Here is a 12,951-nt window from a genome sequence, read left to right on the forward strand (position 1 = left end):
CCATTAAAATAAATACTTAGAAGCAACTTTTCTATGGGATGTTTCTAGTTCTTTCTCCTTATGATTACCACTCCACCTCTTCTAATCTCTCCTTCCTTTCTAGAAAAAATTTATAGTTTCTATATCCTTATGTAAACAAGAGTGGGTTCAGTGTTCTAGGATCCCAAACTGGGAAATAAAGGTTTAGGTAAATATTTAGAATTAGACTAAACATAGAAAAACTTTAAAAGCTTTCCAATGAAACCAAAACTCACGTTTAAAATTTTTGGGAAAAAAAATGAAACCTGTGCCTTGAGCACAACTTACTCCAAGAGATGAAAAGCGTGCAAGGTTACTCTTTAACTGAGCAATACTGCAACTAGGTTTACACCCCAAATAGATCAAAGAAAGAGGAAAAGGTCCTACGTGTAAAAAAAAAATACTTAAAGCAGCTCTTTTTGTAGTGGCAAATAACTGGAAACTTCTCATCAATTGGGGAGTGGCTGAATGAGTCAGGTATATGAATGTGATGAGACACTATTGTGCTATAAAAAATGATGAAGGGGATGGTTTCAGAGAAATCTGGGAAGACTTGTATGAACTGATGCAAAGTATAATGAGCAGAACCAGCAGAACAATTTATATAGTAACAGAGCTATTGGAAAGATAATTAACTTTGAAAGACTTAGTAACTTTGATCAATATAATGACCCACCACAGTTTCAAATAGACTTGTGATGAAATACATTATTTGCCTCCAGATACAGAGCTGATGGGCTTGGGGCTCAGACTGCAGATTGAAGCATGTTTTCTTCTCTTTCATTTTTTGTTTTCCCCTCTGTATTTTGGGAACATGGCTAATATGGAAATTTGTTTTATATAACTATACATAGTTGTAGTGAGTTTTGTTTTTCTTGCCTTCTCAATGGGTGAGGAAGGGAGAGAATTTAGAACTGAAAGCAAAACAAAATTGAGTTTCTAAAAAAAAAAAGTGCAAGTACCCTCACAAGGGTAGGTGTACTAAGTGTTCCATTCCTACACATACAATATATCTGTCTTTGAAAAAGGCCAGGCTCAGGATCTTCAGGATTAGAACCATCACCGGAAGGAGCAGAGTGCGAATTATTTTCACTTCAAGTGACTTCATTAAACAATATCTGGCACTTTTATAAAATTTTTAGGAACATGCATTTCTTTTTTGAGAAAAACTAAGCCAAACAAAAAAAAATTCTGTAACAAGAATCAGGTGCATCAAATTATATAATAGCTTAGATATCAGTGCAGGATGATAAAAAAAAAAATAACCCTGCAACATGAATAACATTTAATTCTTCACATATGGGTTAAAGATATGTGGAACCTCCTAACGGTCTCATTTAATACACAGTAAAGCTAAATGACTATCAAGAATCATAACATTCAAAGAAGTGGGAGTGATTACAAGCAGTATCAGTCACACAGGTAGGAAGAGTTACTATGTTAGTGAGTCTCTAACAGTACAAAACCTTCAACTCCATGACAACTGCATTTCTCAGAATATTTTGTCTAAGATCAACCCCAAAAAATAGGATCTGCTGACAATTCTATCTAATTAAAGCCCTCCTAATTTGAGTACCTCCTACTTGGGTACCAACTTGGTAAAGTGAAATGCAAAATATAAATAGAGTAAGTCCCTTCCCAGAGGATTCCTAAGGCAAACTAAACATGACACATAAAGGGGGAAATATAGACACACATTCCACCAAAGGTTCATGAAAATATGGAAGAGTAGAATAGATCTTGGCAGGGAACTCTAAAATAAAAGTAGAATAGAAAAGTTGGAACAGGTAGAAAAAATACACTCTATCCACATGCTCAGCAATTTTGGATTTTTTTTCCTTCTCTTTACAATACACCTAATACCTTTGTATTGGCCCATTTCTCAAAGTGGCTGGCTTCAATACTCGTGTACTTGGCTAGCTAGGTTCCTAAACTATGGGAGTGAAGGAGGAAACGACCACATTAAACAGATTCATGTGGATCCAGGGCACCATTACAGTATGAAATTACTTCTACTTGGGAGTGGGGTTTTAGAGAGTTCCTTTTTGGACTCTTTCAGAAGACAGGGGAAGTATATACCTAGATACAATTTTGTCATTTTAATGGTCACAATTTTGACTCCCTTTTTTCTTTAAGAGCCATTCTTGGCTAGAAGGAAAGCAGAAAGCTGGGGAACAATTTTTATAGCCAGTGTTTCTGATAAAGGCTTCATTTCTCAAATACATAGAGAACAGAATCAAATTTATAAGAATACAAGTCATTTCCCAAATGAAAAATGGCTGAACAAGTTGTGGTATGTGAATGTAATGGGATACTACTGTGCTATAAAAAATGATGAGCAGGATGACTTCAGAAAAACCTGGAAAGACTTGTATGGACTGATGCTGAGTGAAATGAGCAGAACCAGGAGAACATTGTACACAGTCACAGCAACACTGTGCGATGATCAACCATGATAGACTTATCTCTTCTCGGTAATACAATGATCCAAGACAATTTGAAAAGACTCATGATGGAAAATGCTATCCACACCAAGAGAAAGAACTATGGAGTCTGAAGGCATATTGAAACACACTCTTTACTTTTCTTTTTGTTTTTTTTTCTTTCTTGTGGATTTCCCTTTTTGTTCTGATTCTTCTTTCACAACATGACTAATATAGAAATGTTTAACATGATTGTACATGTATAACCTTTGTCATATTGCTTGCTATCTTGGGAAGGGGGTAGAGAAGAAAGGGAGAAAAATTTGGAATTCAAAATCTTACAAAAATGAATATTGAAATCTGTCTTTACATGTAAAGGGAAAAAATAAAATAGTATTAAGTGAAAAAAGAAAAGAACCATTCTCAGCCTTTCAGTATGAAACTTGTTCTAGACTCTGCATGAAATTAACGTGAACTAGTCAGTCACCTAAACAAATATGATCAAAGAAGTAACTATTCCCTGCTCCTACGAAAAGCAACACAGAAAGCAGAAAAGCAGAAAGGGCGACATTCTGGGAAACAGTTATTGTCATTCTCGTCATCATTATGATCATCATCAACCCTGGTGTTGTTTCATACCTGAGGCTGGTCAAATTACCAATATAATCCAACTAGATTGTTGGTCCTGACCATTCTCAAGGAATAGGCAGGCATAAGAATAAGGATGGGATAGGTATTTCCAAAGAAGCGTACATATTCGACTAGTAAATACTGCTCTCTGGCACAATATACACCTCTCCCTTCCTATTTTCACAACACAAACTCAAGTAGGTACAACTAGATTTCAAAGAGTTTTTAGAGATCATCTGGTCAAAAATCTCTCAATTGATAGATGAGGAGAGTGAAGCCAATGGAGGTTAGGTGAACTACTCAAGGTTACACAAGTAGTGAAGGAACTGAACTTTGATTCTTTGACTCCAAATAAGGCAATATTCTTTCCAAGACTGCACACTACTACCTCGATAAATACCACGTGCACAGCTGAGTGTCCAAGCACATCATTGTCTTTAAGTGCAGGGCATTTTACAAAAGCTAAACTAATAACTGGAATAAGTAATACATGATAAATAATAGTCATAAATATAGTAATGTATACTTACAACCAATTTTAAAAGTTTTTGTTTTCTTTTAAATTATGGTCATCAATCTTTTTGAAAATGCAATCTGAATCACTGAACCAGCCTGTCAGGATCAGAAGGTATCTCAGCTAGATAGAACAAGGTATCATTATAGGTTTTTTTTTCTCTCTCCCACCCCTATTTTAGCAGTCAACATAGCTACAATAAGAAACAAAAATGTCTGCTTAATTCTGTCTTGAGTAATCAGTCACTAAACTTTTCACGTCTGTACAATGCAATCAAAGTGGAAAATACAAAATTTTTCTGACCACACTATTTAGAACTTTGTAAAATGGTAATGATATCACATTTTAATAAATTTTTAATTCTGGCAATTCTTTAAAGTGAAAGACTATGGCATGTTTCAGTCGAACATCAGTTACATGATTAACAAAAGACAATACAACAGACCAACCCCAACATAGTTCTACTACTTTAGCTCTCCAGAAACCAGACAGACCTCAAAAGAGAGGTTTTGTTGGTTTAGGAACTCATTGTCTATTGTTTTAAAAAATATAGTCTGTAAAGAATCTTTGACAAGCATGATTAAATGTTGCAATTATAAGGTTTTTAAAGTGAAATGTAAACTATAAAGAGAGTACAGCACTTCCCAGAGGATTCCTAAGGCAAAATTAATATGACACACATAGGAAGGAAATACAGGGTGTCCCAAAAAGATTTGGTGCAATCTTAAGCTAAGAAAACTCAAAACTGCACTAAAAAATTTGGAATATCTCATAGAGATAACTTCACAGAAGGTAAATTAGATTAGGGAAGAGCAGAATAGGCCTTGACAGAACACTCCAAAATGAAAGTAAAACAGCAGGAACAGGTAGAAAAATGTTTGTTACAAGTTCAGCCATTGAGGATATTCTTTCTTTATGGTATACCTAATACCTTTAAGTTGGCACATTTCTCCAAGAAGATGGCTTCAATTTTAAACTCATAAACTATGCTGTTGCATTTCTTTGTAATCATAAGGCTTAAGACAGCGCCTGGTTTATGGTACTTAATAAATGTTTGTTGACTAATAAGTGCCTGTTGTCACGCATTTCTCAAAGCCATAGCTGGATTTTCTAGGCTAAAAAAATCATATCTGTTGAAGTAACAAAGACTCTAGAGTAATATCTATTCTAAGAAAACACCAGCTCCAGTCCTGTACTCTTGCAACACTGATATGTTAGGGGATAGGGAGGGAATGGTTTTGAAAGAGACTTCTATTATTAAGTCATGGAACTTGGGTGGTAAAAAATATCTTTTCTGTAAAGCATCTGTTTAATTTAGAAAAGTATTCTTATGTGAGAAAAACTAAGGATGCTACATTAAGGGATGGGACGATTTTATCTAGTCCTTGAGGGCAGAAACTGTCTTTTGTTTCTTTTTGTATCCCCAGAGATTAGCACAGTGCCTGACACATAGTAAGTGATTAATAAATATTGACTGAATGATTGATTCTGTCCCTACATTTCAGAAATGCCAAAACTGAGGCTTAAAGTGGTAAAGTGACATTTTCAAGAGCCCATTGATAACAACACTAATTCAAACTCAAATCCTCTGACTCCAAATCCAATATTTTTTCCATTCCAGAATGTTATTGAACAGATCAAAACATTTTCTGCCTAAATATCCCTCCAAAATCTTAGAAATTATGACAATATTTTATACATTAGAAATTTTGGAAACTACAATATGGCATGACACACACAACAAATGAAATTTCAGAACTCAAGCATTCAATTAAGTATATTTATATAGTAGTGGATAATTAGAATTAAAAAATAAGTCAATGAAAGTAAAGCAGCAAAATCTCACCTATCCTTGTAGTTTATTACAGTGTCAATAATGGCATTCATCTGCTTTGTCAGTTTGGGGGGATTTGGCGACAATTTCTCAGCTGGAGGTCGGCCTCTTCTCTTTTTAGCTTTTTCCACATCTTCCTTCCCAGGCTCCTTCTCCACATTTCTTCGTCTTTTTCGTTTCTTGAGCCGAACTTCCTCTTCCATTTCTTCCAGATTACCGTCTTCAATTGCCTATCATCCATAGGTGTAAAAAGGGGGGGGGGGCAGAAATCAGTACAATTAAAAAAAAAAAGAAATTTGAATGGTCAGAATGAATAAAATTTAAATACTAAAGAAAACTAAAAATTGACAGTAATCATTGGACATAAGTAAAACATTACCACCATATTGGATAGACACATCTCAAACCTACTTTGGCTTCATCAAAACAACCTAAAGGCCTATACAGCTCTAATAGGAAATATGAGTAAGTTTTATAAAGAAAAAAAAAGGCACAACTCTAAACATTATCTGCTTAAATACAACTGAATCCAAATGAAATTAATCCAAACAAAAGTAAGGAGCAGAACTTGGTGTCCCATTATTACAAGCAGGTGGAAAAATTCCTGTGACTACATCTTCAATCAATCAGACACAAAATTCAACCTTTTTTCTTTTTGGTTTTCTATTAATTTATTCTTGATTCATAAAATAAAACAAATCAAAATTCTGTCTAAATTTTGTAATTTCTGCACCATAAATAAGACCAGAAGGAATTACAAAGCCACATTTCCTTACAAATGCACTTAAAGCACACACACCGCCACAAACAAAAAACACTTTCTCCAAATTACCTGCAAACGTTTGCCTTAAACACAGCCAGCAGCTCTAATGCAGAGGGATAATAAAATAGCTACAAAAAACAACCAGGTATAAAAGAAACCTGTTCACAAATGGCTAAAAGATCCATGTGACAAATACAGAAGTTAAACTTTCTTTCTGGGTAAATTACAAAACTTAAAAAATAAGAAAGAAAAAAATAGGAAAATAAAACATGCAAAAAACAGAAAATTTGACCACACAAGGAAAAAAATTAAATAAATCTTTAAATCAGATTTTAAGATTAATGCTTTCTTGAAACATAACTGATGTTGTTATTTGTTCCTCCTGCCTCCCAATATTGCCTTGAGTATGCAAATGATAATCAATCCTTTCTCGAAACTGAAAGAGCTCTAATCATAAGGCAATTACCTTCATTTCTCCACAGCACCAAACATGGCTAATATTTATGATCATGTGAGTATAACAATCAATATAAAGAGTGATTACAGCTCAGACATCATTTCTTTCACTTATGTACAATGTCTACTAAAAAAAAAAAGGGTTTTGTGAAGAAAACCTGGTGCAAAACACAAAGCAACCTGGCATGTTAAAAATGCCAGGGGGATTTCAAAATCTGTTTCCTATGCATCCTCCGATGTGCAAATCCATAGAACAAACATGAACACAGAATCCTGAGGGACAGTCTGAGACTAGGCCTTAATAATCAAAAGACAATTTCCATCACGCTTCCACAGTGCTCAGATAACCACTATGAAGGAGCCTCGAGATCTGATGAGTTAGGAGGAAAAAGGAAGAAAAAAAAATCTGCACATAATTTCATTAGTATTCATTTGGCTAAAACAGGACATCCACTATACAGTAATACACATTGCAGCTAGCGAAGATGAAGAAAAAGAAACTGGTCCGCAAATCTTGGAAGCTGAAAATGCTAATAATAAATACAGCATGCAAGGCTGTCAACAGTTAATGTTATTTGCTCTCCATAAGCACCCAGTTGTACACAGAAATCCGGACGGAGAACACCGGCTTTTGATGTGTCACACACCTACACATGCCTGGGATGTAGCTCTACTGAATCTTCAAGACGGCAATGAAAAAAGATATTTACCTTACCACTATCAGCAGGCCGGCTATCGGAAATCACAGTTAGTGGGGATAAAATTAACAAGCCAGCAAAGCAGCGAGCTGCTAGTCTCTTCATCAGCTGATCAGGAAAAAAAAGAGAGCTGGGGAAAGGCTATGTTTTCATATACAAGTAATTTTATTTTACTGAAAATTTAATACTGAAAGGATTGTGGATACTCAAATCTGCTGTTTCATTCTCCCTACTACAAGGCCCGAAGCCTCCTTCCTCCAGCCTGCTTTAATATTGACAACTACTTATCATATTTTCCCCTTATTATTCCAGGCAGCAGAATTAGATGGCTATTAGCTCAGGTGGTTTCTGATTACTGCTAGCATTTTACTAATTATATCAACATCAAACAATTTAATATCTAATTTTATTTAAAAAAATAAAAACAAGGTATGTAATTTTTGTGTTTTAAAACCTATTTTACTTATTGTACATAACTGTTTTGTTTTCTGAATAGGATGCATAGGACTTGAAGCATTTAAAATGATTTTTAAAATAGAAAAAAAGGACAAAAGGAAAATATTTTCATTTTAATGTACTTAAGGAAAACAATGTGTATTTATTAAAACCCAATTATTTAGCACCATTTTTTTCTTTAAAAATTCTTAATTGTTACACTTCACTTTCATTTTCATCCTGTACAAAATTATCTTTTTCCCCCCTCCCCTTAAGTGAGTTGTAGGGTGAAAGGGAGGAGGGTCCTAAAAAGGGTTTTCTTTTTTCACTCCTCAGTTTTTTAGACAAAGGAGCACAGCCTAAGCTTAAGGTGTTTGCTATTTTGAGTCTCTAAATCTATGAGTAGTTGATAAGTGAAAATAAATTAAACTGGCAACAGATTAGTGAAAGTCTTTAAGGTACATACTAAGCCGTGCATATTAATTTTAAATTTCAGATTTAGAATTGCATGGAATTATACTCAAAAGTACTGACCACTCCTCCACTTAAGGTTGTATGCAGGAATGCAGAGAACCATAAGACATCTTCCCTCCTCCCCAAAGCCCCCAAACATTCATACTGCAGGGCTTAATGTTCACTGATTTCTAATGGTCTTTTCCTAGTGTAAATAAATTTCCTAAATATACCCTAATGCTTTTTTCACTTATAAAGTTCAGTAAGATCACTTCTGCATGTAAGCCAAATGATCATTTGGAGGTTATAAACTGTCGTTGTTTTTTAAGTTGATTTATCAAGCTGGTTCAACTGACTGAACTCTGTGCTAAGGGGTAAAAAAAAAAATTAAAACTAAAAAAAAACCAACTGAAAAAGAAAAACAAAACAAAAAACCAAAGCCAAAAAAAATTTGCTATACAAAGCTAAAGTACCACACAAAAAGAATTCCCTTCCAAACCTTTAACCAGCACAATAATGAAATAAATCACAGAAGCAAACCCCCAGTTTCCGACTGGTGACGTCTGGCGCAACAGTGCGAGAGCCCTAATTCAACATACAGACGTCTCCCATGCTGAACTGCCTCTAGACTTAATGAAGTGAATAGGAAGGAAGTCAGGGGGAAAAAAAAGTGTACAAATAAGAAATTAACACTTTCCTTCCCTACTGAAACAGAGATCTACAACTATAGCTAAGTTTCGTGAGGCATCTGTTTTCTTAAAGGCACACCGTACTCATTCTGCTTGGGGCTTTATACTGAAAGCCCAGATGGTGATACTAACTTCAGCCAAGTTCAAATAGTTAACTGTATACTTCGGCTTGCATTTCCCTGAACGAAAAGTGGGTATTTCTCTTTCCACCACTGGATGGCAACCTTTTTTATGGAAAGAAGGCATTTTTATGGCATAGGTTGTGCAAGAACATGTTAATAGGACCTCAAACTGGCTCAGAGCCAGCCTTAGCTAGCAGGGGCCAGCAGCAAATTCCACTGACAAAAGGGAAGAAAAGTATCATAAAAAATGATCTGTTCAGATGAAATATTTTAAGAAAGCGAAACCACGATAGAAAGCACCTGATGGCACCAGAGTCTGTGAGTTGAATCAAGCCTCCTTTTTTACACAATAACAGTGTATATCTTTTTCATTTTAACATGGAAAGCCTTTTCATGAACATTATGCCCACAACACATCAGTACAGAGGACATATTATGCTTGTTGCTCCTGGCTTTGTGAATTTGGCTGTGTACGACCCCCAAATGAGTGTCTCTGCTGATGATTCTCAAATCTACCTGTCCTGCCCCAGCCTATCTGCTGACTTCCACTCTCACATCTGCAACTGTCCTTCAGACATCTCACACTCAGTATGTCCAGAACTTGTTCTCTTTTCCTCCTAAATACTCCCCTGCCACCCCGCCCCCTTCCCTGTTACTGTCCAGGACAACACCATCCTCCTAGTCCCTCAGGCTCACCACCTAGGAGTCCATCTTGGATTCCTCACTATCGCTCCCCTCCACAACATAAATTAATTGCATCCAAGACCAGTTGATTTCACCTTGCAACACCTCTCTAATATGCCCCCTTCTCTCCTCTGGTACTCTGCCAGCACTCTAGGGCAGACCCTCATCACCTCATGCCTGGACCATTGAGACAGCCAGCTGGTGGGTCTGTCTGCCAATTCTCTCCAATTAATCCTCCATTCAGCCACTGAAGTGATTTTCCTTAAAGCACAGGTCCGACTTTGTCATCCCCCTACTCAATAAACTCCAGTGGCTTTCCATCACCTCCAGGATCAAATACAAAAAGCTCTTTTGGGCATCAAAGTCTTTCATGACCTGTCTCATTCCCACCTTTCTAGTTCTTAAGCCCTCCTTCCCAACACATCTGGGGATCTTTGATCCCAAGACATTGGCCTCCTGGCTTGTTCTCAAATAAGATATTCCATCGCTTGGCTACAGGCATTTTCTCTGGCCCTGGATGCTCAACCTCCTCCAATCTGACTCCTGACATCCCTAGCTTCCTTTAAGTCTCAACTAAAATCTTGTCTTCTACAGGAAGTCTTCCCTAGCCCCTCTTAATCTCAGTGCTTTCCTTCTGTTAATTATTTCCTATTTGTTGTATACATAGCTTGTTTTGCATGTATTTGTTTGCATGCTGTCTTCTCCATTGGATTGTAAGATCCTTTAGGGCAGGGACTGTCCTTTGCCCCCCCCCTTTTTTTTAATATACCCCGATGCTTAGCATAGTGTTTAGCATAATGCAGTAAGAACTAGTAAGGGCAGCCAGGTGGTGCAGTGGATAGAGCACTGGGCTTGGAAGCAGGAAGACTCATCTTCATGAATTCAAATCTGGCCTCAGACACTTACTAACTGTGTGACCCTGGGCAAGTCACTTAACCTTGTTTGCCTCAGTTTCCTCATCTGTTAAATGAGCTGGAGACAGAAATAGCAAAACACTGCAGTATCTTTGTCAAGAAAACCCCAAATGGTGTCATGAAGAGTTGGACGTGACTGAAATGATTGAATAGCAGAACAGGAGCTTAATAAATGTTTGTTGATTAGAATGATCTTCCTCCACACCTGAGCATATTTAGATGATTTTTTTTCCCTTAAAGCCCCAGATCTTTTATCCCCTTCTCCATGAAGCCTTCCCTGATCCTTCCAGATGTGTTCCTTCCTTTTCCATTTCTCATACCTCTCTGCACCATACTGGATCGTACACCCTTTGAACCCTGAGATCGTGTCAGCTGAGGCAGCTAGATGTGTTGGACCTGGAGTCAGGAAGGAAGACCTGAATTCAAGTATGACCTCAGACACTTGTATGACCCTGGTAAAGTCACTTAACCACCGCCTGCCTCAATTTCCTAATATGTAAAATCATAATAGTACGTACCTCACAGGGTTGTTGTGAGGATGAAATGAGAGATTATAGGCACTTTGAACTTAAAGCATTCTACACACGCTGGTTATCATTATGTTTTCAGCTCTGCAGCCTCAGCCCCTAAGGCAGTGTGTCACCTGTATTAGTTGCCTAATAAGTGTCTGTTCAATTGAACTCAATGAGCCCAGGATCTCACACAATTACACAGATGGACATGATTCATTTGCCAGAAAAAAGCAACAAAGGAGAGAAGAGAACAGGGACCTTATACAACCTACTCCCCTCTCCCCCAAACACCTTCAGTTGTACTCTAGACTCTTCAAATTGGTCAGAGCAGTGGCAGCCATCACACAGTGGGGGCATTTGAAGACACTTCCAAAGAGATTCTAAAAATTCCTAACAAGGAGAATTTCTTGAGAAGGAAATGGGACATCTGACATTCTTAACTGTCCCAAATTCTTTCCCCCCCAAACACCCTGCGCCCCAGTGTCTCTATCTCCACAGTGGCTGAAGCAAAGCCCCAACAGAAGTTGCTGCTAGCTGATGCAGTGTGACTGGAGGAATGCATTTGCCAGTTTTGGGGAAAGTGTGTGTGGGTTGGGGTGACCCAACCCTCAATGGGGTCATCTCGCCTATGCATCTATGCCCTCCAAGTGAAAAACAAATCACATGGAAACACTGAGCCTAACTGGGACACCTTTTGTTCTCCTAGCTTTCTTCCTAATGTAAAACCTTGCTCCTTTGCAAGGAGAAAATCAACATTCCTGAAATTAAGGTGTAAAATAGGACTGCATGTTCATACCTGTTCCCACCACATCAACACACAACACATAGAACTAAGTGATATAGGGCAAGTTTTCCTCAGAGAACTATGGTAGCAGTACAACAGGGAGCAGGTTTAGTCTTGTCCAATTAATGACTTCAGACTCTTCCATAAAGCACTCTTAAAAGAAAATAAGCAATATACAAAATATACATACAAATTTATTAAAAATCTAGTGACTATAGTGCTGCTACCAATACATGTAGTATTCATGAAAAGAAAGCCACTGGATCTGAGTAATGAATTTTAGTATACAGGAAATAAAAGCTTTATAATATAATATAAAAAATATAATATAATATATAAAAATATAATAATTTTATTCATTTATAATAATCATATATTTAGTTTATAGAATATATATAAATATAAATAAAATATTTATAATAAAAACATATACTTCTATAGCTACTCTAAATATTATTGGACAACATGCCACCTCCTCCAGGAAGCTTTCCTTCATACCTCCTTAATATCATTTTTTCTTCCTGGAGCCTCATAAGACTTTTTCTACACCTCTTTTCTATATTTATCACCTATTACTTTGTACAACATATATTCCTCTCCTGTAATGTAATGAATGTAAGTTCAAATGAAGGCAGAAATATTGGTCTTGTCTTATCAAAACTGTAGCTCACCAAATATCTAGCACAATGCTCTGCACACAGTAAGTATTCAATAAATGTACATTAAACCATTTAATAATAGCTACTTTCTTGGCTTTCCGTCCTACAGAACAGAGCTAATCAATGTTATCTTTAAAAAACTGTGATCCAAACTTCAGTATAACTGAAGGGATAATAAACTTTATTAAATTTTGTATTTACACAATTTTAAGACCAAAAAATTTCAAATTATTTTACAAAAATTGACATTCCTTTCTATAATATACAAAAATGTTATTGCCATTTTATAGTTATGTGAAGAGGGAATTTAAAGGAAAAATTGGAGCCAGGGTAAGATGCCAGGAAACCAGGTGTTGGTGGGGG

The 12,951-nt window shown here is 36.5% G+C and overlaps 1 protein-coding gene across 1 annotated transcript in view; it reads right to left on the reverse strand.

Moving 5' to 3' along the window:
* Window positions 1-12,951, reverse strand: part of SMARCA2 (SWI/SNF related BAF chromatin remodeling complex subunit ATPase 2) — a 205,919-nt gene that overhangs the window by 25,551 nt on the left and 167,417 nt on the right. Inside the window, 1 exon segment of the mRNA XM_021001863.2 lies at window positions 5,432-5,649. Within this exon segment, the coding sequence (XP_020857522.1) occupies window positions 5,432-5,649 (218 nt within the window).

Source organism: Phascolarctos cinereus, unplaced genomic scaffold (assembly GCF_003287225.1).
Source record: "Phascolarctos cinereus isolate Bilbo 61053 unplaced genomic scaffold, phaCin_HiC Scaffold_4;HRSCAF=312, whole genome shotgun sequence".
Taxonomy (NCBI): domain Eukaryota; kingdom Metazoa; phylum Chordata; class Mammalia; order Diprotodontia; family Phascolarctidae; genus Phascolarctos; species Phascolarctos cinereus.